Source organism: Camarhynchus parvulus, chromosome 3 (genome assembly GCF_901933205.1).
Source record: "Camarhynchus parvulus chromosome 3, STF_HiC, whole genome shotgun sequence".
Taxonomy (NCBI): domain Eukaryota; kingdom Metazoa; phylum Chordata; class Aves; order Passeriformes; family Thraupidae; genus Camarhynchus; species Camarhynchus parvulus.
The window spans coordinates 60,137,611-60,164,933 of record NC_044573.1 but is presented as its reverse complement, the minus strand read 5'-3'; the positions used below and the strand labels follow the sequence as shown (position 1 = coordinate 60,164,933).

Sequence of the window (27,323 nt, the reverse complement as noted above, 5' to 3'; positions counted from 1 at the left end):
GCAACTCACAGCACTAAAGAACTTAAAATACAACATAACATCACACTAGCAACCCTTCACAAGACACAGGGTAACAAGACACACTTTGAAATTCAGCTGTCTCTGCACACAGTGCTAACAATGCTGCATTTGCACTTCCTACACAATTTCTGACTAAAGCAAAGAGAGATCACATACTTAGTTGAAATCACTGGTGATTCAATTATAATGGAATGTTGCCACTTTGTCAGGATACCATGTTAATTTCAAACAAAAAAATACTGATTGTTGTGGTTTGGGTTTTTTAAATTATCACAGTGACTGTGACCTAAGTTTTCCAGATATGATACACATCTTCAGAGATTGGTTTGGGAGGGAGGGGAAGAGCACAATGATGTAACTCAAAAAGGCCTAAATGAGATAGATAATTTAACATTAAAATTCTACATTGATGCAGTAACCTGCTGCTTCTCCTCTTTACTTTTTAATATAGAGTATGATGGGGATCTCAAACCAACTTCAGATCACTGATGTCACGTTCAGACAACCTGGACTAGAAGCAGGCACATTTTTAGCAAACTGTAACAGATCCCACAAATATGCCTAAGAGTGTGACCAATTATTGCCAAAATTACAATTTCCTCTACTATGTTTTTATTTACAATCATTGTCTCTTTCACACATATGCAAATCCATGCTGATTTAAATTATTGGGATTTCCGCAGTCTATATATTTGCTTTTTGTTTATGAACATGAATCATCAGAACACAAAACAGGACTGGAATAGAACACCTAATAACAGACCATGGACACAGCAGAAGTTCTTATACACACAACTTTAAGCAAAATAGGAATCTATTTAACATAAGAATTTACTATTTGATTTATTCTTACTAAGACTGCCAAGCCACAACAGAGTAATTAATTTCTTACTGACTATAGAATTTAGGAAGCAGGAAGCTGAAGCCACCAAGGTTAACAAGTTCAAGCAGTTTACAGACTTGTTTCATACAATTTTGCATAAATCTGGAAGGAAGAGGAACACAGAGGTCCAGCCTGCAGGGCTCCAAGTCCTCACTAAGACCTTGGGTTGCTTTGGATCAGAGACAAAAATAAAACCGGAGGCTAAAGAGGAAGACTGGAAATTGCAATTTTGAAGGCAATGTTTACAGTGAAAGTAGGTTGAGATCCACACAACGCCTGCTTACATCCAGGGAAATGGAGTTATTTTGGGAACATGGGTCATTTCAATGCACAGTAACCCTGATGTGGATGATTATCCTTCAGAAGTCTACAGCATTAACTATACTGCTCCTTGGAGTGATACAGAGAGGAAGAGTTCTTTCTGTGGTCCTTCAATAGCACATGACAGGGCTGAAATATGAAAGGGCTAACGGGGACTCAGGAAGACATTCTCTGGAAGCTGATCCAGTGCAAAATTAGGCACTTGAAAGCTGTGGCTTCAAGGGAAACTGAGGGTATTTAACAACTCCCTCGAGCCAAAAGGAGTAGATTGTATTCTCATCCCCTACAACTCTGCCATCTCCTAGAGACTTAGCTCCTCCCTTACACTGGCTCCAGCCAATATTATATGACCTTACAAGTCACTCTAGTTAACTGTAAAAACAGAAAAACCCAGGCTTCCTGTTGCTTTTCAGTGAGATAATTGACTCATACAGGCATCTTCACTGGTGCTTGGCAAACCAGAGGTAAGAAATGAACTAAGAATATGCAACAGGGACACCCTCCTCCCATATCCAAGGAAGCTGTTCAGACACTCTGTCCTCATGAAGCCACAGCTCAGTATAACCTCCCCTCAAAACCAACAGACTGGAATATATAAGTGCTTATCACACTTTATATTATCAAATTTGTGGAGCTATCTGATAATATATATATATATATGTATATATATATATATATATGTATTGAAAAAAAAATAGTAGTGAAGATAAGAAATTATGCACCAAAGTCAAAAACCTCGAAGGTCAGTTTATCCAAGCTGGGAATTAGTCACTTTGCAGATGAAAGCAGGATGGACAATTCCAGTGCATTTGTACTCTTTTCCTCAAATTCTTTGAAACTTACATACTTCTCTATGGTGAATTAACAGCTCAGTGTATCAGCAAGCATCAGAATGGGTCTAGACTTGCATTCTCTAAAATCTGCCTTATCTAAGTTTTCCATTATCTGGACTATCTCTGTTTATTATTATCATGCAGCACATTTTATCAGCTGCTGACAGAATTGTTCAACAGAAAGGATGTAAGATTGCATGGTACAAGTGGTCTAAAACATAGACACATGCTGATAAGAGAAAATTCACTTAACCAGGATAAGATGGTTTGGCCTCCCAAAGGGAAAATACCAAAACAAATTTAAAAACCTAGAAGGAAGTAAATCTCTGCAAAAAGACAACTTCAGAAATAAAGCATCAAATCAAATTCATGTTTTGCTGGTGTTATTTAAATCTCTACTAAAATCAAACAGTGGTAAATTTGAATTGTAGACTACATCTACAAGTCTTCTGCCTGAAAGAACGTAAACACACAAAAATCAATCCCAAATGAAAACTGGTAAAATACCCCAAATACCAGCCCACAAATACAAGGCAAATAACACAAGCTCTTGAGCCCCTTTCTGGCAGTGCTTACTTAACCAGATGTCAAATGTACCATGTCAAAATAAGAACAGCCTACTTAAAGGCAGGCAATGTGAGACTTTTAAAATCATAACCAGAAATTTGTAGTAACAAACCCCCAGGGCTCTAAAAATGGGAAGTGATGTAGAACTGCACTGGAATTCTAAAATTGCCAACTGATTTGCAGGAGATTTTAAACATACACACACACATATATACATATATATATAGAGAGAAAGAGACCAAAATTCTATATAGTTTAGAAAAGTGAACTATGCCACACAGCAAGCATTTGAAGCTGTGAGAATGTGGTGTTCCACCCTTAAGAAGGGAGAACCCAAGAGTTGTAGAGGTACATGGTTGAAAGGAATGGCAAAAGTCAGAGGATCTGCAAAAGCTTATAGAGTTTTATTAATAATTTACACACTTGGCAAAGACATTGTTATTCAAGTCCCTGAACTCCCAGCATAAGCACACAGCAGTGGGTTTTGGATAAGGGGTAGGGTGAAAGGGAAGAGAGAGAGATATGAATTAAAGAGTGAGAAAGAAAGAAAGGGAGAAAGAGAATTAGAGAGATCACCTGTTCTAGCCCCAGCACTGATCTAGCTGGAGTATCCAGGGTCCTGGGGCACACACACACCCAGGCTTTGTTGGGATACCTTTTTATAGATATGTTAACCCTGCTCTGGAGGTAAGCTTCTCACTTTCTATGCAAATTAGTTATCATGCGCAGTTCTTTCTTCTAGATCTTTCTGGAAATAGGTTGGAGGCTTGAAGGGTCTTTGATGGTCTTAATCTACAGTGCATGTCTCAACCTCAGGTCCATTTCTCAACCTCATGGCTGCACTTGCCCTGTACTGTGTTGTGTTTATTCTGTTGTGCCAGAACAAGGACATCTGTCCCAGAAAAGTGCTGCTCTATGGCAATGTGGGCCCCTTCTCAACCCACATCCTATTCTTTCTCACAGTGTGTTATTATCAACAATCCTTGGTTGGTTCCATGGATATCCAGCTATCAGTTTTTGAACCACACACATTTTAGTCCCTTATCTTTTAGGCTTCTACAGAGAAACCATTCAGATTTAGCTACTGACTCATCTCTGATGATGTGTAGCAATGTCACAGTCATATGAATGAAAAGTGCTTTGTGAGCCTGGACTCTGCAATAATTCATGAATATGTGAACTCCATGTTGCTACATCCTATCAGGCTCTACCCAATAAAAAATGCTACTATGTCCTGAAGCACCCTTATTTCAAACAGTGGCATCTTGTGCACCTAAATGTTCCTCCTGATAAAATTAAAAGCCCAAATCTTTCTACAAAGTCAAAGATTTCCAAAGAAGCTCATGTGCTGTGCTCTGATGTTCTGAAACCTATTTTTGAAAAAGTTTACTGCAGAAAATAAAAGTCTTTACGGTTTCCTCCACTTCTCCTTTTTGAAAGGTGAAACAACTGAAAAGTTGGTCATAGTGTAGCTACATCTATGCAGAGACTAGATTATCTTCTGTTCCTTTGACTTCCTGTATGTTGCATTTAATGCTCTAAATACAACTTGTAGAATCAAATAAACATAAATTATCACAGGAACACATACACCAAAAGCTACTTAATAACATTTAATTTCATCTCTTACTAAGTGTTTCACGGAACATATTTAACACCTTAAAATGTAATACTAAGCATGCCTACATATTTCACAGAAATACAGAAAACACACCGCTAAAATGAAAGAAGGCAAATTTGATAAATGCAGTATTATTAGCATAAGCTAATAGTTAGCTCAGCACTTATAACAGTAATGAAACTGGCCCTTTGCAATTTAACTGTGCAACATCAGCTACAGCTGAAGAAATTATAGTTCATGAATTTATTTTCTAAAGAAGAAAACGAAATCACTGCTGTCTCTATCTACGAGCCCATTCTGAGATCAATGACATGAGAAATGAGCAGTTTTCCATCTCTGCACTCTCAACCTCTGCCTTAAGACACCAACTTTTAAATTTGATTGACATGGCAGGGACACAGACAGACCTCTACCTGGACTGCAGCAGCATCAGAGAGGAAAAAGGAGGTGGGGGAAAGATACTCTGTGTCTCAGAAGCTCTCAGATACAATGGAAGTCCATTTGCCAGGTGAGGTAGGACCAAATTTTTGAAGTCGTAGATGTGTGTAAAAGACCTACACAGACATTGTCCCAGCGAGATTTCTCAAAGGCACCAACATGCAATAGAAGACAAGACAGCTCAGAGTTCAAAGTTATTCTGGCTATTATCTGGTAGCGCATTGCAGCAACCATACTCAGAGACTGTGATCTGCTAATTGCACAGATGGATTCATTACTAACTGTCTCTTCCCTGTACCTGTCAGCTTATTGCCTAAAAATCCAAGACCATTCCTGTTTTCCTGTGTAAAGTCCTCAATGAATCCTGCCAAATCTGCTCTCCTTGCCTTCATACATTGTGTAAGTACAAGACACATTTCAAGTTTCTGCATAAAGGAACCCAAAGCAGACACCTCGATTATTTGTGAAATTCCATCACTAAATTCAACATCACATTCACTTCTGCACCTCACTGAAATGGCTGCAGTGTCACGCAGAGCTGTAAAATACATTAACATCTGGCAGCAGAAAACATGAGCCACCTTCATGCGCTCAACTGTGGCACATTGAAAAAAGTCAGTATTCCTTGAAAATATTACTAAAATGCTTAGCTGTCTGAGCAAGTTTCATACTTGCACCCTTCTACATCACCCAGTTTTTCAGTAATAATTGAGATGAATAATTCTAGTGTCAGAAGCTTTATCTTTCCAATTTTCATATCAGAAAGTCTGAAAGGAAATTAATTACCTTGCACTTTTCTGGATTTGGTCTGATTTTTTTTCCTCCAGTAACATGTTTATGATCTTTATAAGAATACTACTTTACTGGAGAGCCATACTGCAGCAACACATAAAACAGCTAAGACTGAAGAAGATGTTTTGAGAAGACCCCTTCCTCCAGATTAAATGTGGACTAACTTAAGATGCTTTCACTTTTTATCATTGTCCTTATTTCAGCAATAAACGTGCCGAAGTTCACACAAGCCCCAATCCAATTTAAAATGAGCCAGCTTAAAACAGAGCGAGACAATTAGCCACAAGAACCGCTACAGGAAGAATGTATCAGTAATATCTTCAACCACCTCAGCTATCTTAAAATTGGACTTGTCCATACCTGTATTTTAGTAGAGATGTGTATCACGCTGCCAGACCACATTTCAAAGGAGGTATCTGGATCATTTTGGTTCAAGTGAGTTGCTCAAACTATATCAGTATAGTTAATGTAGTACAAAGTGACAGAGATAAAAATAAGAAAATATTTCAGGCCAAAACCACGCAGTTTGGTAGTTTAAACAGAGACTGTGAAAAACAGAACTGTATTTGAAAATCTAGAATTAAAAGCAACCACAACAAACTCATTTTGTTTTTAAAAAATAAAATGTTCAAACAGATTATTCAAAGAAGAAAACAAATCTCTGATTTCTGTCTCATGTTCATCTTTTGTCATCTAGTGACTGACAACAGAATACCTATTCCACTAATATCTACTTACAGTCCTCAAAAAATCCCTGGAATTTTGTCCACCAGCATCAAAATTCTCAAATTCAAGAGCAATAACAGCACAGAGTATGTTTCTCTGTCTTGTTGCTGTTATTAATTAAGTCCCATTTGCTGCTCCTGAATGGCTGTTATTTAGTTGCACTGGATGGGTGTGTAGAAAGTAATGGAAGATGGATCAACAGCTGTAGTTATTACGAAAATTATGGCACTGCATGAGAGGAATTGCAGCTGCTCAATTCATGCAAATAAGAGCTACTTGATAATGCCTATAATTACACAGCATGTCAAAACAGCATAGTTGGAGTGTAAGTAGAGAGTACATATTTTAAAAAGCCAAAAGATTTCCATTTCATTATATTTCCCATTCCCTAAACGCCTATTTAGAGATAACAAGAAACACTTTCTGTCAACAGGCTCACAGATACAGAAAGGTCTGCTGAGTCTCGCAGGTGCATTCTCCTGCCAGCACTGCAGCTGTCAAACACAGAGCCTCTCTGCTATTTGTAACACAGTCTGGACTCACATCACAGCTGGGGCTTCAGCTCACTGTGTGCTGAGCAGATATGAAGATCCAGCCACATCTACTTTCAAAGCAAAGGAAGGCTGCTTCCAAGTGGCTCAGACAATGCAGATACCATCTCCTCTATCCGAAGCCTGGTCCTGATACCTGGAACAGCACTGTAATATTCTAGTTTACTTTACTTTTGAGTGTACCTTCTTTCAGCTTGTTCAGGACAATTCCTTTCCCACTTCAGGCACTAAGGCCCTGTTCAAGAGCACATTTCCTTTTCTTAGATGAAAACCTCACTAAAGGCTCCTCATTTTCAGAGATACAGCCCACTGTGCTTATCCTGCTACATCTGTAGTCTGTTTACACATTAGCAATGGTTTATATAAAGTGACATTTTATTACTTTAGTGTCTTCCCATTCCTGTTCTGCCTGTTTAATTAAAGCCCTCCTTTTTTTGCCAGTTGTTTCATGCTAGCAAATCCCTGCACGTGCATGTAAAAAAAAAAAAACAGGGATGAAACCTCATTTGTTTTCCTCTGTACCTCAAATTCTTGTTTAAACAGCTGTGCAGTACAAAATTATGCTACAAATAATAAACCCAGAACAAGAAATACAAGAGTAGTGAAGAGATTTATTAATTAACTTATTTTTATGACATTCACAAAAAGAGACACAGGGAGATACTATTTTGCAAGCCTCCTACCTCTCACTCAGGAGTGAGTTGGACCCACTTGGTGTGTAAAGCAGTCAGTTGCTGAAGTGCCTTACTGCTCTCGTTTTACGCAGTGATTCAAACTACATAACCTGGCAGAAACCACAACTTTTCCTGTGAAGTCTGATGACAAAATTCTGTTGCAAATGCCTTGGAACCCAGGAACGTTACTCCTGGTAGAAGTGCTACCTCATGGTACAGTCATTAAATCACTGACCCAACATAACAGCTACACACTTGTTAGCCTTACCTGAAATCACATGCTGTGGTAAGTTCTGCTCCTCCTCCAAAAGCTTTTCCTTGAACTAGTGCAACACTGATCAAAGGCAACCTGCACAAGAGACTTTAGTAAGCAAAATTCTTGCTTTTAGCCTTTCAGAAATTAAAAAACATTTCAACCAAACCATTTCTACAGTAAAAGTTGAGAAAAATATATTGCTCCAATTTAATCAAATAACTACATCTTTGTGGGCAGTCGGCACAACACCAATTCCACTTATGTCAAAATTACTATTGCAAAATTGATACAGAATCCCAGAATGAAACAGCAACACAGATATTTTAAATGGAATCAAAATAAAGATCACTGAAATACATGTTATGAAAAATACCTGCTAATGTACTGAAATATACGTTATGAAAAATACCTGCTATAGAATATATCTAAAAAGACTACCTGTGAGGAGTGACAGGATAGCAACACAAGATTCTACTCTAAGCCACTACACCACAGAAAGCAGCAGAAAGAGACACAAAGAACTGAAGGGCTGAGTTATCTAAAATTAATGAGATCTACCATGACAGCTTCAGCAGCTTCTTCAAACAGAGTGCTACTATCTCAGTCATCAACAAAACTTTTTTTGCAGACAAAACCTTTTGAGGAAAGCAGCAATCTGTTACCTTTGTTGGTGTTGTATTTAATCATGTTCAAGGTATTTAATCATGTTCAAGGTAATTCAAAGGACAGAGGGAAGGAAAAGTTTCCCCACTGCTGATGTGAAATGAATACTAATGAACAGTGACTTAGGATAAGGCAAGTTCCTTAAGAAATGAAGGCAGCTGGTTAGTCACAAAATTTGCACATTAATACAGCTGTTTCATCTTTTACTATGAAGAGATATTTAGCTTTTTGAGCAGTTTACAAACCACATTCAGAAGTCAGCATCCTAATTATAACCACATGTCTGGTTTTAGTTCTCCTTCAACAGAAGCACCAACACTTTCTTACAGCCCAAGTTCACTTACAAGCTGCAGCACAGTTCATACAATACATGGTACAAGAGAACCCACTGGAAGAGGGCAATCTCATTTTTCCTGTGCTTTATGAGAAAGCAGAAGATGTGGGTCCAAAGATGGCTACATCCAGACTCTAATCCATTTGAGGCACCTCTCTCAGGATCAGTCAGCCTCAGCTCTGAGGGAGGCTAATCCCATCTACAACAGATGTCCCCAGACAGCAGCTCAGTGCTCCCCCTGAACCATGGCTTAAAGATACACTAAGTCTACACACCTGAGGTGGGGACTTAAATCTTCACACATCTTCCTCCTCTTAGCTTTGCCCCATCAATTTCGATTATATGGAGACAAGCTTATGCAAATGGCTTCCAATCCTGAGGATCCCTTACAGTACTACTAATGTAAGTTTCCAATCTCCTGGGTAATTTTACAGAAAAAATGTTAATTCATAACATTTTCTCATACAGATTATTTGAAAACAATGAATATTTGAAAACAAAGAATATTCATCTTCAAAGAGCTCTAAGCAGAAAAACATAGACTCTACCTCAAATGGATTTGCTCGAAACTTGACTTCTTAAGGGAAGCTAAGTCTAAAGGAAAGGGTGTTGTTTTCAGAATTACCAGATGGTAGAACTGACACACTCCTCTTGCGAAGTGGCAAGATATATAAATAAATATATCAAATAAATAAAAATATCAAATAAATAAAATAAATATATCAAAATAAATTAAAAAATAAAATAAAATATCAAAATAAATAAAATAAAAATAAATAAAATAAAATATCAAAATAAATAAAATAAATATATCAAATAAATGTTTCCTATGTAGGCTGCATAACCTGTTGCTGCTTGTTATTTAAGAGTTACCAACTTCCAATGAGTTAGAGAGGTTGAGTTTCAGAAAATCTGAAGGCCTAGATTTCCTTAATTCTGGGTATGTCCTAACTCTACACATCTAAACCTAAGGGCTTTTTTTCCTGTTCCAGTCTCTAGAAAGTGTAATAGCTACAAAATGTTAAGGTCTAATTTAAATCCATAAATACCTACCTGATTAACACGTGTGAATACAAGGTCTGGGATTCAAAATTACATATATAACACACATGTTTACATACATACATATTTATCTTTAAACATCTTGTTAAAGAGTTAGCCAAAATACATTCTGATACTTATAATTACTTCATAAATGGGTAAATAAAATATATTACCTCATAAGTCTGGTTAAGGTGTTTTGCATAAACATGCACATATTCATCCCATCCTACAATGAACAGGAAGTTAAAAAATGTTACATGATCTTAATGTGAAGCAATTAAACACATAGATGAAGTAAACAGGAGTAGCATTCTTTATATTTACTTCAGCTGGGTTTTGTCTCTGGTTCATGTTGCCCAAATTCTAGCCCAACCCCACTATGCACAAATAGAAAACCTAGTATAAATCGGGTTAAAAAAAAAAAATCAGAACTCAACTGACTTATATAAATTTCAGTTAAAATTAAACCACTGTTAAAGTAATTGCAAAACGGAATTTCTATGTGTTTCCTCCTAATTTCCTCTTCTCACTTCAATTGGAACACACATAAATCTGAATTTTCAAATTCTGTACAAAGCCACAGTGTGCTACATACTTTTTACTGTCCCAAATCCATCAAGTTTTAGACAAGATACAATTTACCAATTTAATCTTTTATTGTTTGGGCCAAAAGCATTTTAGCTAAAAAAAGAAAACTAAAAACACCAAACCACAAAACACTGAAACAAATTAAAAACCAAACCAGAAAGAAGATTGTTCTTATGTCTCACATCCTTTGTGTTTTACACCTCCTTGCAATCAAAAGTGAAAAAGATACAATAATTTATTTCTAATCTAGTACAAGAACTGAAGGGCTCCCAATAAAATACGTTCAAAATAAATATTTCTTCCTACAATGCGTAGTTTAAATGTGGAACGCTTGGCAGAAGGGCATTACACCCTCTACATGATTTCAAGAACTACATAAACTCACAACAGGAACAGCAACAAAAGGTTATTACATAGAAGGCAGCACCTCTAGCTCTAGAAGCCTTAGTCACAAATTGCTGGAAGCTAAGAAAATATTTTGAGACAAAATCATTATCTATCTGCCTTCCCTGTTGTTGTCCGCTTTCTCAGACGTCTAGAATTAATCAGAAACTTGACAAATAACTGGACTAAATGATCTAGAACCACCATGTTCATATACACACTGAATTGAACAACACTTATTATTTATCCCAGACAAAAGAAAAACATTATGCTTGGACATCGCAGAAATAAAAAAACAGTAGGTAAAAATTTCAGCACATCTTTCAAATAATAAAGAAAAAAATCCAAACAAACCAAACCAATCTCTTTAACAGAAATTACTAATTTCTAAAACACGGTTTTACAAAAGCTGGCAATTTAGAGAACCTGCCTGAATTAAAAGCCTCTGACTCATACCTCCGGGAAGGAAAATATATGCACTTAGTCTTCAGTACATCTTTGGAATAGAACCTTGAAATAACAGTAGGCCAATTGCAGGTGATTTATTGTCCATTTAGTCATGTATTCCCAAGAGCTACTCTGCCCAAAGCCAACCAGCATTATGATGTTTAGGTGCAGATCTCTGGCAGATGTGAGCGCCATGACAATTGTTACACAAGAACCAGCATATTTAGTTTTACTACACTAAAGGGCTGCTTGAAAATTTTAGCACCTGTTAATTTATAAAAAGGCTTTTAATTATCACTGTAGCCACCTCCTACACCCCCTAAGAACAGTAGCAATATTTCCACTCCAAATTAAAGAACATTCAAACCCTTTGTGATAGCTGCCTTAGTAGCTAAGTTCAAAGTCCACACAAACATACGAGGTACCAGTTCTCAGACACAGACTTGCACAATTCCCATATTACAACTGTCAGGATGAAGCTGCACAAAAGCTCTTCAGAGAACACAATTTTTCGCTTCATCACAGCAGAATCCTTGCATTCAAACTGGCCTTCTCAACTCATGACAAAATCCAAAATGGTAATTAAAGATTAATTCCAGAACAGACAAACTTGAAAAATGCATTTATGTCTGAGCAGACAAAAATAAAGTCTTCATTCTCTCAGGTGGTAGAGAGATTACTGTGTATCCCATGGAAAAAATGCCTGCACAGAAAACACTCCTTAAAAAAAAAAAACAACAAGCAAAAAAAAAGCAATTGCTTGAGTCCTGGCAAATAAACCCTTCAAACCTTCCTGACAAGAAAAATAAGGCTACTATTCAGATAAAATTCTCTGACTAAGAGGTGTTCACTGCAGTCTAGTAGAATAATTATATTTGCAGCTCTAAGACTGTCCTTGAAATAAGAAGACATCTAACTAGCAGAAAGGGAGGCAAAATGCAGTAAAATGCACTACATATGGAAGAAAAGGATTAATAGCTTGGTGTGGGCCTAGGAGAGGCAGGGAAGAAGAAAGTCACCTTCATAAACTAGAAAACTGTAATGCTGGCTCTTATTGCTGCAAGAGCTTTGAATCCATTTGCACTACAGGCAGAACATAATTTACATATTATCTCCAACTGCTCCAAAGTCCTCCCTCCACAGCTTATGTTTGGGAACCTCTGTCCTAGGGCTTCTAGACAGGGACAAGGAAAGCAAAATTCTCCTTTGTGCTTCTTTCTCTGAGCTGTTGCTTTAAGAGCTATTCTTGCTTTTCAGCTAGGCAACTTTTCAAGTCTCACTCAAGAATGAGGTTCTTGCTCTTGGAACAGCTTACAAAGCCTTATAAAGACAGAAGGAAAAATATTTTTTATTTAAATTCCACTAGTCATTTACCTTCTGTGATTTGGTTATGTAATGTTAGCACTCAGAAAAGAAAAACAGGCAGGGGACCGAGGTTTGCTTCAGAGTTAGGAACAATTGAACATGAGAGAAGGTGTACAAAGAAAGAGAAAAAGAATGAAGGGGAAGAGGAGGACAAAGAGCCACTAGGGGGCACGAAAATCCTTCAGGATTCTTGGCCCTTATTCTGCACCACAGGGAAAAGCAAACTGTACTGAAAATTATGAAAAATACAGTCCTCCCTCAACCAACCGGTTGGTTAAAATATAAGTGTTTTCTGCAATTACTAAAAGCTATGGGCTAAAGCAGCCTTGAAAAAAATAGATAAAGGACAGCTCAGTTGTTTGAGCATGGTACTAATAATGACAGATTGCGGGTTCAATCCATTCACTTAGAAGTTGGACTCGATCATCCCTGTGGGCCCCTTCCAACTCAGAATATTCTGTGATACTCTAAAAGACATATCAGTTCAGGCACGAAGCTATTCACCTTTTTTTTTTTTTTTGCCTTGAAGATGCCTATGGACAGAAAACTTAACCTGAAGCCAGACGAAACACTCATCTGCAGCAAGTTAGAGAGAAGAGTTCTGTAAGACTGAAGAACAGCAAATGCTATTCCACATTCTAATAAAGCTTCACTTAATAAAGACTATTAAATCCCACCAAACAGATGCTTTAGGAGCTATTATAAAGAAACTCTCAGTAACAGATAAATAGCTGGAACTCTCCAAAGGAAATAGAAAAGCAACTATGTTTAACTATTCTTGGAGCATTTCTGGTGACTCAGGCTTTAATTTCAATACTAGCATGAGATCTAGATTATGTGTAGAGAATTCTCAACAAAGTTATAACACGTATATATTTCATTCTGTCCAGTATATCTGTTATCAAACCTAGTCCTTGCAAGAGCCCTCTCTGCCACTGCAGTGGCTCCAAGTAATTTGTATAAGCATACAGAGAGAATACAAAATGTATGGAAGCAGAATCACTGAGATTTACTAAATGCAGAACTCTGAAGAAAAGCCTAGACTGCAAATAAGAAAACAACTGACCTTGCTTGGCTTCAGCTCCTTTTCTGTTGGTATAATACTCAAAGAAGTTAAGAATTGCAGATCAAAATAAAAAAAATCAATTTAGAAAAAAATCACATCTACATCTATATTTTTAAACTACCAGTTCTTATAAAATATCCAGATTAAAATGTCCCCCAAATCCATTTATACTATAAAGCATGACATTTCTGTAATAAGAAAAGCATCTCTCTTGTGGTGTTCCCAAAAGGAAACAAAATGTCCTATACCCTTTGAAAACTGGACTGTCTTTTTTATTTTACAAGGCCAAAAATAAAATCTAAGACATTGTGGGGTTTATGATATTTAGTTTTATCAACAGAAAAAAAAATCATCACTAAATACAAATATCAGATTAACCAGTTTTGTGTTGATATTCATACTGGAAGGGCAAATTAAATGTTTCATTTACATGGTTAAATCCTGAAACTTGCAGAGGCCACAAAAAAGCACCAGGATTGGCACTTACCACAACTGCAGATCAGCAGCACAGGAAGACCCTCTTCCCTGGCAGCTGGCAAAACCCTATTTCACACATTGCCAAGCCCACACATTAACTCAAAGAAAGAACTGTAGCACATGTGAAAGTTGTCCTCTGGGGGGCATGAGCAAAAAATTGCCATCAAACCCCAACGTCTGCAACTTCATAGATACACACAAGACTCATATGACTCAAGTATAGCACAAGAATTGCATCTGTTCTTCCATTTCACGCAGGTACAAGCACAGCTTTGATAAAATAGAAACCTTTCTGTAATAGCAGCCATTCTACTTAAATTTCTTTTTTTTACTTTAGAATAGGAGAAATTATTACTTTTATCTGTTTCTAAAGGTCAAACTAGAGAAGCACACTTTATCTGACGAGCAAATTCACCATATATTGCTGTGAGAAACTGAAATGACACTTTTAAAAGAAAAGGCTAGAAAGAACATCTAGTGTAGGAATTTAGAGTTATGAATCATTTACAATAACACTTAAATCACAGCTTGAAGGGGCTGACAGCACTCTTTTTGACCATTAAAGCTCCATTTTGTGACCTGTATGTAAAACTGCAGAAGTGTAGTGCAACACTTCTGTCCAAAACAATCTAAAAAAATTAATTTTTTCTCCAAAACCTTAATGTGTACTAATACTTGCCTGGGAATTGGATATTTCTTTGACTACATTCAAATCAGATCCTGAGCAAAAAGTGTTTCCTGCACCATGGATTATAAGACCTTTGCCATCTTTCCAGTTTTCCAGTTCAGTTACCCTCTCCTGGAGCTCTACCATCATAGTGCCTGCCACAAGAGGGGAGAAACAAAATTTTTAACAAGAAATTATTATCACCATAATGTTTTTTGTTACATTTCCCACCACCAAAACCAAGTTACAGTTAATAAGTGATGGGCTTAAAATCACAACAGAAAGTATCATCTTAAATCCTGCACACAGTCACTGGCATACATTTGTTCTCCAAGGATGCACTTCCCAAAGTTCCAAAGGATATTCTGTATGAAGAATATTTGTGTTACACTCAAGAAAGCCCCAAACCAAAACAAAACAAAATCAACAAACAAAAACCCTCTGCCTGTTGTATTTCTGCTTGCAATTGCATACATTCAGGACAGATGAATTTATCTGTATCCATCCAGATCTCTCCAACCAGTCATTTTGAAGTTACTGACATTCCTCCCTGCCCAAACAATTAGCAGAGAATAGAAAAGAATCATGTCCAGGGTGGGTTCAAGGCACAACCAGTCAATGTTAACAAAGGTTTCTTTCTAAAAAGACTCTCTTTATAAAGCATATCATCATACAGTACTAGCTTTTTATTTCTTGTTTAAACATCCAATTCATCATAAAACATCATAAACATCATATTTGCTTTAGTACCCCTCCTGACACGGAACTCTACAAACTCCTGTTTCTAGAGCCCATCCTAGACAGCAGCATCTTCCACATCAATGGAATGTACCTGCATTAATTCAAAGCTCTTCCTCTCTGAATGCCTATGACTGTCCAGTGATATACTTAAGAGAAAACATGTACAGAAACTAATTTCAGAAAGCAGAGTACATACAGGCTAATGACACTCAGCTTTACCCTTCTTTGACAAGAATTTAGACGGACATGGCTACATTCTTCAGATAGAAATGTGCTTTTGATTAATACTCTCAAGGACTCTCTCCTCTGCCAACAGTGCTGCTTTTTTAACTCTATGCATGCATGCACAGGTCTCATTCTCTTCTGAAATCTCCCATTAGCAGCTATTCCAGGCGACATTTATGTTTTCTTTCTTATGGTTTTTTTCCTTACAGTTCATTATGAAGTAAGCTTCCCCATCCCACATCAAGAGTGAACACTCAGTCAAGTATTTATCCCTTAGGCTTGGTGTCAGACACTGCAATAACACAGTTTGACAATGTTTCTGAGGTAGCCAATAATCAAGTGGACATTACATATTATATATATTACATATTATATACCAGAATAGCATTGAGTTGGGTTTTTTTTTACCCACTGTCAAGTCCACACTATAATCCTCTAAAAAATCCCAGCAGTTTTGCCAGTTGCTTTCCTTTCTGTATTTCTAATTTGGTCATCCTTTTTGTATGTGGCACATTACATTTGTTTTCACTGCATTTCACCCTGTTGATCTTGAGCTGATTGCAGCAGCTAATCAAGATCACTGAATGCCTCTCCTCTACTCCAAAAAATAATCTTGCAAGCTCTCCTAATATGGAGTCATCTGACCATTTCAGCAGTTCACTTTCTGTTTCATCATCCAAGCCAGAAATGAAAATACTGAGCAGAACTAGGCCTAGATGAGATTTTTGTGGGTCTTCACTTGAAATGCTTTTCCAGCCTGATGGCACACTCAACAACTTTTCTGCAAATGCTGCTGTTCAAACAGGTGTGCATTAACCCTGTGGATTTCACTTCTTGCATATTTTCCTTCTTAAGTCTTCTTAACAGAAAGATATTTGGGATGGCATCCAAGCACTGCTAGAGTCAAATACAGCAGAACCACTGTTTGTGGTTTTTTTAATAGGCAAAGCAGTGAGGTATTGAAGAGTCTTCCCACAGATTATTCCAAGAAAAAAACTGAGTTAACTGAAAAAATATGAGCTTGTTACATGCAATAGCAGGGGACAAAAGACACCGGCCAGAGCCTGTTCAATCCTCCTCTGAGAGGCTCTTTTCCATTCCTGACACCACTGAACTATTATTTTACCAACAGGTATACTTCCTGATGTTTGACATAATGAAGAAGGCACAACACTAAAGCAAATTCTCATTCTGCCAATCTTAGTATTTCAGTATTTGATACCACTAAGTTCATGCTCTTTACAGAATTAATAATTTGTTTGTATTTTAACTATAATCTGAGAAAAAATGTTTCCAAGTAAATTCTAGAAAATAAAAACTATCATCATTATTTTCTAATTCCTACAGGTTAGCTTTCTTCTCTTTTAAACTACATTCAAGTTTAGTTCAGTGAGAGGTTGGGTTGCTGAAATTGGCTCTACCAGGCTTAAACTGATATTATTAGCATTTGTTTCCAGAGAGACCGTTTCAAACAGGTGGCTATCAGATTCCAATTAAGAAGAGAAAAAAGGCATAACAATCTCCGTACCACCCATTAGCAATTTGCCAACAATTTTGTTCTGTTTTTGATTTCAGGAGTTGCTCAAGCTTAGAATAAACATAATTCCTTTGAGATAAAAAACTGCTGTGTAAAGTAAATGCCTGGAAAATAGAATTTTCCTCAACAGTTTAATAATGTTTTGCAGCTTTCTAGAGGGAGCATGCATGGATATATAAATTCACATCTGCCACCATTCAGAAGCTCTGAGACACAGAATTAACAGATTTTGATGGGGAGGTAGCTGTATCTACAGCTCTGGCTGATGAAGTGAAGCAGGTTCTGCTGAGGTAATTCAGGGCTAGCACACCCCATCCTGCCCCTTGAAGAGCATTATTTGATACACAGCTGAAGGCAAAGGATTAAGGTCCTGGTAGTTTCTCAGCAACTGCATTTTACAAATAATAATGTTAAAAATTAAATTAAGATCAGTATAAATTAAGATGCCATACCATTCACTGCAGCAGCGAAGGGATCAGCCTGATTTTGCTTCTACTCTCTCTCCCATGTAAACAAAAGTCTCTGGCAGAGGGGTACAGCATAAAGAAGGAGCATCTCTTGAACTGGCAGTAAGATCTGCTTGAGCAATTTTTTATTTTTTTGCTATTGTCTAGCAAAATGGAGTGCAGCTCTCTACACACTGCTTTAAAACAGAACTGCCTGATCCCATGGCTCATTTGTTATATGCTAATGAGGATCCATAACAAAGACAGAGCTATTAAGTTCCTCAGTGGTTTTTGTAGCTCTTTGCTACTAGAACATCTAATTGACATACACTAATAAGTTATTTTCACAGCAGTCCTGTAAGGAGAGAAGAGATTATTTTACAGACAACTGACTGAGCCAGAGAGAAAATGTCTGCTAATTTTGGGTGCTCATCTCCAGATGTGTGATATGATTTCAGCACATTAACATTACACGGAACATTGTATAGGCAAAGAACAGCTATCACCTGCCTAAATGGCAGCTGCATCTTCTCAGCACAGCTACCAATCACTTCTGAGCCCCTCCTGCCAAGCACATAGAAAACAGAGAACATATTTGCCAGTTTCTATGAAAGTTTGGGTTAAGCAATTTTACTTTTATTACTCCTGATCTTCAAAGAGCAGAAAAAAAGCAGTCTGCTCTCTCCTTTTGCTCTTACAGCTCACTTTGCATGCCCCTTTCAACTTCCACAACAAATAAGCTAAAAGCACACAGTCTACAGGGTGTACGTTGCACAGTTTTGTTTTGAGTCAAAAACAGAAACCAATCTGTAGAAAAAGGAGAAACAACCATGTAATTATGATTGTATAACCACATGTATGCTGACAGGGGGGCATGCAGAAGGACAATCCCTATGCTAACATCTTTTAGCTACAATTTCTCAAGTTTGGTAATGATTTTATACATGATTTTTTAAAGCAAAACAAAAGAGAATGCAGAAACATGTGGATGCATTACCACCAATTCTGCTGGTCTCTTAGGTTCCTTTCAGCTAACAATCACAAGTGGAAAGACTAGATTGACATTCTGCATGTAAAGGGCACACTTTGCTAGTAGGTTGCAAAATGTTTGCTCACAGCAAAGGAACAGTGAGAACTGGGCAGGAAGACAGAACAGCAACAAAGAAATTAGCAAAACGACACAAAAGCATCCCCATCAAAATATTAACAGATAAAATCATTCTTACAATAAAGGCTTATGCACAGCTCCAGCTCAAGCAGATTCACACCCTGGACCTGCACCACTCACATCTGAAGAGAGTGGCATAAATTGGAATAATCAAGATAATTAAGAAGAGACAGCAAATATACTCAACTTGGAGAACAAAACCCTCTCATAATACAAGATTAATAAAATAGGGCACTTGGTTTTGATAGCTAAATATTCTCCAGTGCAAAAGCATATTAAATAGATCACTGACCTGCAACAGCTGAGAATACCCAGCTCATCTGATCTTTAATTAACTAGTCACAGATATTTAAGACATAAGGCAAATGAAGAACAAATGGAAGCCAGTTTGGGTAAGTGGAAAAGACCAAAGTACAGCAGTTTAATGCACAGGGAAGGCTTTAGGTAAAGAACCAAGCAATAAACTCAGTCTTTCTTTCTATATCACCTATAAAAGGGAGGTGGCATCGTCTCATGCCCACAAAAATGACTTCCATATTTCCAGAGCAGTGATGACAAAATGAGAGGAGATGCAAGAAGGAGCTCAGTGGCAGAACTGTGCTAACACTTAAACAACATGGGGAGAAGCACCTTCTGCAAGACAGTCCTTGTGTCATTGAGAATGTATAGCAAAGTTACTACAAAACAGTGGACACATTTGCTGCACATCAGAATAAACACATTTACTCTTTTAACTAAGGTGTGGTAAAGCAGAGTGTTTCTCTTTCTTTAGGCAAAATATCAAAACAGGTAACTGAACAGGTGAAAGACCAAGACCAACCAGTAATCCTATCAATTAATTAATACCTGTAAAGGCATTCATTAACTTTGGGTTATTCAAAGTAAGTATTGCAATGCCATTGTCTTCTTTGGAAAGGTTGATGGATCCTCCAGAAAACTGCTGAAGTTTCTTCTTTATCAATTCTTCATCATAGCCATGAGCACCATTATACAGTGACAATCTTCTTTGTTGTAGTATCCTTTTCAGTGTAATCTGAAGAAAGTTCTTCCACAGAGCAAGGGCCATTTCTGGAAATACATGGAGTGAGGGGGAAAAAAAAATTAGGAAACTTCCTTTGAAATCCACTTCAGTCCTCTGAGAAAGAGAGAAGTATGATAGCAGAAACTGATAAAAAGGTGATACAACCATAACAGTTGACAGAAATCACTGCAAATATATTAGCAAAATTCTTAATTTGAATCTACCGTCACAAATAAACAGAAGGAGTTTTATGGAGTGATTTTAGTAGTTAAGCCAGCTATTAACACCTTTTAAAATATTTCCTTGTAAAATTTACCAAAAAATCTTAGTGTGCAGAAAACAAGAGGCTCAAAAACTACAGAAAAAACTACATATTCCACTAGACCTATTTACTCTGTATTACTCTTCCAAACCCTCCCTCACCCTTCCCTCTAAAAAAATACCAAGACCCCCAAACACACCTATAATGGAGGAAAAATCCTATCAAATCCCACAGCTTTCAAGATCTGGATGTCCTGCTTTTCTGTAAGCAACTATTAGAGCAGGGCCTTCCCCAGAGAAATACCTGAGGAACTTAAAAATTAAGAACTGAAGATCATTCTTATATCAAAGTCTGTTCCCCGTCACCTAATTCCATTAACACAGTTGTCACACCCCATCTTAAAACTAATTAGTCTGCCTAGCCTTTGATTGCTATGTGCTTTTCCCAGTCATCCCAGCAGCACTTTGAGTTAATCTCATTTGGGCACAGAGTCTGTGTAGTGCTCCAAAGGATGAAAAGTGTGCAGCAGTATTATGCATTGAGCGCCATACTTGCCTTTTAAACAGGTAATAATTCGTGAAAAGTATTTCTGTGTACCGGTATACCCATGGCCTATTCCTCTGCTATTTCCACTCTACAGTGTATGACTGTAGATCAGGAAATAACAAGAAAGTAATTATCACTTGATCTGCATCTCTGCCTTAATTTATTTACTCTGGAAATGGGTCTACTGGAGAAAGAAGTTTACAAGTGACTTGAAAGAAACTGGGTAAAGTCTGAACTGAAAACAGCTGATCTGGAAATAAAGTCATCTTAGAAACCAATCAGAATGTGAATCAAAAGAACCCCCACAGGACATGGAAAAAAAAAAAAACCAAAAAGTTAGTTATTTTGCAATTTGATAGAGTAGTCCTATCTTTGCCCCAACATACTTTTTAATGGGCTTGGCCATTCAGAAGACATGGTAGATGCTCATTTTTTTAACTGGGAAAAGATCTTCTTTGTTTCAGAATCATATTTGGCAGAAACAAGATACTTTCAAAATTGGCAAGTTTTTCTAAGGTGAACTCAGAACACAAACACACCCACTGAGACAGAATTTGGTGCCAGCTATATTGTATGCGCTGTTCAGGGTATCTTACAGACTCAACATTTTTGAAAACCTTTATTATTTACACATGATCAAGTAAATGCACATTAAAAACCACAGACAATTAGCTCCTAATGAAATAAGTGAACAGCCCCGTCAGGTGAACACTTATCTTGTTACTGGCTGTACCATTTTACACTAAACTTGAAAATGCTTCAGTTGGTACAGGTATAGTCCCCATTCAAAGGAGGGAGGAGTTTGCAGAGCAACCACACTATGGGATGTGAAGGTACATGCAGCAATACCAGGCAACTGTGAAGAGCCATCTATGCCAGTAGATTCATACGTGTCCTGCCAAACCGCACCCACCAATACATCAGGATCTCATAAGCTCAACACAAAGAAACTAGTAAGGCCTACACAAATCTACGCATTATAAAATCATCTGCACAAGAAAACTTAAAGGGATGATTTTTTTAATATCTGTTGGCAAACAAGGCTTTAATCTGTCATGATGAACTTTTCCAAAACGTAAACTAATGAAACTAATTACAAAATTTAATCAAGTATAAAATCTAATTGAATACAAGATTCATTACTTCATAAAAAACATTCCCTGACTGCTGCTGCACCCAAACACTCTCCATCTATGCACATTCTAATAGTCTGCAACACTTCAGCTACCACCTTTCAGAGATTTAAAAATTTTATTTAAAGAGTGAAAATGGGTTTCTAAAGCTCGTTTCTCCTAATTGATTCTTTTTATATTCAGTCTCTCAAGAGGGAGACAGCTTTCCCCTTTTCTCTAACACCTCAGTAGTCATTCCTCAGCATATTAAAGCAATAAAACTTTCCATCCAGCTGCTAGCTTTTGCTCAGGAGAGAGCAAACATGAAATACATGGATAGTGCAGCCTTTCCTTTTAAAGTGTACCTTGAACAACCAATTCCCAATTTTTAATGAATACAAAGTGTCCCCAGCTCTCATACTAAAACAGACTAGCTGGAATTCTCTGGGAAGCCCCAATGACTGGCTTGAAAGCAAAGAGGGGGAAAAAAAGGCTGTTCTGCTGACTTAAACTTTTTTATGACTTTTATACACTACTGAATTTCTCATGACAAGAAATATACTGAGCAAAACAAACTTAAGATATGGAAATTTTATTCCAATGAAAAAAGAGTCTGTCATTTTCAACTGCGTGGTTATGTGCATTAACAGCTCTTTAATATTATCACTATGGTAATAAAGAACAGCAGCAAGTGCAGGATTAGAAAACAAATTGGATACCACTGCCTGCTGATCATGACTCATGATTAATGACTCATGCAAGGTATAATCTTTGAATTATTTTCTTTACAACCATCTCCTACAGTACTGGTCAGCGCCCAATACAAATTTTTAATAAAAATAAAATTATTTTAATAGTTCAGTCTGACTGATCTAACCACTCAAGAAAAGCACGATAGGAAGAGTTAGAGCTCTTTCAGTCTAAAGGGATTTCTGCTGATCTCTGACAAACAACACCCAGAATTTCAATCACTACAGAACACTCACAATCCACTGCATGACTGAGATTGATTATTTCTGTATTTTGCATGAAAGCAGTGAAAGAAAGATGTTGCAGTAATACTTAGGATGTTGTAGGACCAGCCAAGAGATATTATTAACACTAAAATTTTCAGATTTTCAGTTTAGCATAATCACATCTATTTATACATACTTACAGAAATGGAGTCCTAGTCTAATTTTAAAAAGGCAACATGCTATACCCATTAGCCTCTGTAGCAAAGGTAGTTTATGCACAGTTCCTACAATGAAAAAAAGCCCAACCTGACAGTAGAGGAATAGCAGTGGTCAATTAGCATCTTTCATACATCTTAAGTGCTACAGCTTTATATATCACCGGTGACAACTAAGAGAGAAGCCAACAGTATGGACATAAATAGTTGTTCATTCCATAGCTATTGTACCTCTCACATAAATCAACAGTTTAAATTCCATTTGATACTCAAGTAATTTTGTAACACCCTTGCCTGTGGGGTAGCAGACTGTGGGTTAATATAAACACATCAAGTGCCAGCGCTCCAGTACAAAGGACTGACACACATTACACAAGAGCAGCACATGTATCTACAAGAGCAGTACATGTATCTACATGCAGGCACTCACTATCTATGTATTTTTGTGCATGCAGATTATCAGAGGCCTTCTGACAGCCTCAGGCAACTGTCTTGGTAAAATTCAGACCTTACAATGTTAATAAAACATAGTAATAATAGGGATAACACCAACATCAATACTCTCTGAGTAGATTCTTTGGGAAATTAGTAAGTCTTGAACAAGGGTATTTGCCCTTGCCATTACCACACCTCTGTTGCAACCCAAATGTCTCCTAACACATGATGTATCAGACAGCAACCTCCAGCAATGCTGCCAGTTGCAATTATCACTGAACATCAAAATACCGGACCAAAGTAAGAGGTAAGGGCTGTAGATAGCAACTTTCTAGAAGAAAGGGTAGAAGAGCTAATACAAACCAGAGAACTGAATCTTAGGAGCTGTATGCTCAAACACGAAACACTGCACTACACAGCAAGCTAAATCAGTACATTAAAATACATGAGCAAGGAAAATTCCAGTTCAAAAATGGTGCCTGAATTATTGACACAAGCCAGGGAAAAAGAAAATGGGGAAAAAAAAGATGCAGGGATGTGTTTTCAATACATCAGAGAAACAAGCATGCCCTTTCATCTGGGGCAGGATGTGACAGGTATGATACGCAGATACAGATACTGGAAAAAACCCCCTATCAATTGAATTTCTGGGTTTGGATGATGGTATACTGAGACTAAGCATAACAGAAATAAAGGGATTCAACAGACAAAATCCACAAAATAAATCTCAGGGAGGAGAAAATACTCAAACAGCATAAAAAAAAACCAATTAGGCACTTTTGTGAGACTACCAAAGGCATCAAGGGCACTTGGTCAAGAAGAAAACCTGATTTGATGAAGACCTTTGGCAGCTGCAATTTCAGCAACAAGTACAAAAGTGCAAAGAAGGGAAGAAAGGTTAGAAGATGTGAATTGAGGATGATGATGAGATGACTCTCAATTCAACCCTGTGGGTGGCTTACCAGTCACTTTCAAAGGCATTCACCTGTACTAGAGAGCAGTCACCATGACTGGCAGATGCTTCAACAGGTTCCTGCAGTGGCCAATTAATGAAAAGCAAATGGTGGCCCAGTACTGAGGGCTGGCACACCTGACCCTACAGCATGAAAGCAGATGAAAAGGCAAATAAATGGAGAAAACAAAGCATGAAAATAGCCCATTTGTAGGGAAAAAAAAAGTAGGTTGAAAATGAGTGAAAATAACAACTGACTGTAACCCTGGGCAGTAGGCTGGTGGGCGATTATAGGGAATAGGAAAAAAGAAAATAAATTATGGTGTTGGACAAAGAGAAGAGATTCAAACACAAAAGGAGGCAAGCTTGGTCTCACAGTGACAACGAGTCAGTAGACCCTGCCTTCAGACACAAGAAAGGTGTAGTAGGGGAGGACTCACATGCAGGATTCCTCTGTTGCCAGTTGCTTGTCACCACCCCTCACCTGAAGGTTACAGAGCCCTCCACCTACCTCACCCACTTATCCATCTCTCCACTTTCCTTCCATGATGCGTGGGTTAGGTTAAATTAAACACCTTGTCCAACAGGTTCTCCCACACTAATAATCACCAGATGAAGCAAGCTGAGGGCAGTCACTTCTCCAGCTGGCTTTCTCACTGCTGAAAGCAAGCACCAAGCAGATCATAAGCATGCTAAGGGATCAGCAGCAGAAAACCTACTGACAAAATATAACTTGCAAATACAGAAACTAAACAAAGCTGGGGAGCTGAGGAGATTCTGCCTCCCCAACTAGAGGACAGATCCCTCATGCCTTTCTCAAAATATCATGGCTCTCAAACTTGCTGAGCCCTGTTCAAATTTTTAGTACATTGTCTCTGGTACCTGCACTGTAGACAAATTAGATGGGACCAACAATCCCTCCAGTTCATTAAGTTACTTGAAAAGCCTTATGACTCCTCTAAAAACAGGCTTTAAAAGTAGCTGGTATTTTAAAGGACAATTTTTTTATCCTCTGTATTACTGTTGAGAGAATAAAAGATTTGGGTCTGCTACTTTCTAGATGTCAGCATTAGAAACAAAGTTTATCCATCCAGAAGCTGAGAGAACAAGAATTGAGAACATGTCCAAATTAACTAACTGAAATAGCATCAAATAATGTACAAGGGAAATAAAAATTAACTGGAGGAAGAAAAACCTTTTAACCCTGTAAGTAAAAAAATCCCCTTGTCTGTAGTTTCAGTTTTAAGCTGGCTGACCATTTACACCTCATTTCTGTTTTTATCTCTCTTTTTTCCTTGTTATTTTCACCGTTTCTGAGCAGCCCAATTCTGGGCATAGCAAGCTGTAGCTTTCCAAACTATGTGTTCTTCGTTTAGTTTTTTAATGATCCCTGTAGGCTAGAGTTTAGATGTGAATTGTCCTTCCATATCTAAACAATTCCATTCTCTAGTAATCACATCTTAATTATTTTGAAGAATAGTAAACAAAGCACAAAGATATATACTAAAAAACAATGGTATTTAAGGATGCAAAACAGCTGACAAAGAAAGCCTTTCCATAAATACAGATGACATTACCTAAAAACATTTGATTTTGGTCCCATGGTGAGTAAAAAATTTTGAGTTTCATAGCAGAGAGCAAGAATCTGTTATCTTCTGCAAAAAGCATTCGGACCCTTTATTTTTTAATGCTTTGATCCAAAGAGGTTCTCTTCACACGTGTCATCAAAGGAGCTTTTTTAACAATGACAGAAAAGTCTTTTAAGTTCACTGCCCACTAGGTGTGTTTTAGAGACCTTTAAGAAGAGCAGATGCACAACTTCACAGGAACAGAAAAAAACCACAACCAACTCATCATTTGCCTTTCAGTCACCAAATCCTGAGCCATAAAAGCATGAATTCAATTCTAGCTGTAACCGCAAATACTGATGCTTTCCCAATGGTTGCCTTGAAAAGTGTAACTTTTATAGTCAAGAAATATTCTGAATTCCACTTAATTCACTGTTCTTTACTATTCTCACCTTACCACCACCACCCACAAATGCTCCTGCAGACAGCAACACCAAAAAAACCCATATACCGAGGTCTGAACCGGCCACTCAGCCACGATTCCCCTGTCCCCCTGTCACGGCAGTGGTGACCAGCAGCACCACACAGGGACAGCCTGTCCCCGGCCTCCTTGGCTCCACACGATGAATCCCGGGAAGCAATGGCAACATTCCTGCACGGTACCACCCTGGGATGATGTCAAGACTCAAGGGACCGAGGGGTGGAAGCTACTTCCCCAGCGGACATTTCTTACTGCTAACCTGCGATGCCAAAATCCCGAGCAGCGCGCTGATGCACGCGGTCTGACCTAGGGAAGCTTTTCAGACACTTTTTTTTTTTTTTTTTTAACAAAATGACTTTATGTTAAATCAGCCGTCATGGCAGGGCTCAGTGCCGAGCAGGGCCGAAGTGGGCGGTGACCGGCTGTTCCCAAAGCGGGACCCGAGGCGTCAGGGCTGAGCAGCAGCACCGCCGGTCTCTCCCGCACCATGAAGCCACCTCACCTCAGCCGCGGGCGCCCCGAGGCCTCGCGGGGACCGGGACGCCCCGCGCCTGCCCCGCCCCGGCAGCGCCGCCTCGGCGGCTCCGTTCCCCCGCAGAGGCTCCTTTTCCCCCCGAGGGCCGCGGGCGGCCGGGGCAGCGGAGCCCTGCGGCCAGCACTGACCTGGGCCCGGCTCTGACCGGCCCCGGCGCCGGCGGAGCAGCGGAGGCGGGCGGTGCTGCGGGGAAAGGGCCCCGCCGGGAACCGCGGCCGCGGCCTCCGGGCCGGGCCCGCAGCCGCCTGCCCGCGCCCCGGGCCCGGCGGTGTCGGTGCAGCTCCGCGCCGAGCAAAGCGCATTAAAAGCCGGCAGGAGAGGGCTTCACCCCGCGTCCATAGAGCCGTGACCCCAAGCACCGAAAACTCTGCCTGAATTTAAGCAATTTTGAAGCAGACTATACTT

The 27,323-nt window shown here is 38.4% G+C and overlaps 1 protein-coding gene across 3 annotated transcripts in view; it reads right to left on the bottom strand.

Moving 5' to 3' along the window:
* The window catches only part of ECHDC1 (ethylmalonyl-CoA decarboxylase 1), a 41,190-nt gene extending 14,083 nt beyond the window's left edge, over positions 1-27,107 (bottom strand). Inside the window, exons 1-6 of one of the 3 annotated variants that reach the window (XM_030945150.1) lie at positions 25,912-26,283; positions 24,846-24,993; positions 19,682-19,903; positions 14,731-14,873; positions 9,898-9,950; positions 7,696-7,776 (exon numbers count right to left, since the gene is read on the bottom strand). In XM_030945150.1, the coding sequence (XP_030801010.1) occupies positions 7,696-7,776; positions 9,898-9,950; positions 14,731-14,873; positions 19,682-19,901 (497 nt within the window). In that variant the 5' untranslated portion in view covers positions 19,902-19,903; positions 24,846-24,993; positions 25,912-26,283. Of the gene's footprint in view, positions 1-7,695; positions 7,777-9,897; positions 9,951-14,730; positions 14,874-19,681; positions 19,904-24,845; positions 24,994-25,911; positions 26,284-26,885 lie in introns of those variants that run through there. The other 2 variants (XM_030945149.1, XM_030945151.1) reach the window with 2 other exon arrangements.
* Positions 27,108-27,323: the final 216 nt, after the last annotated feature.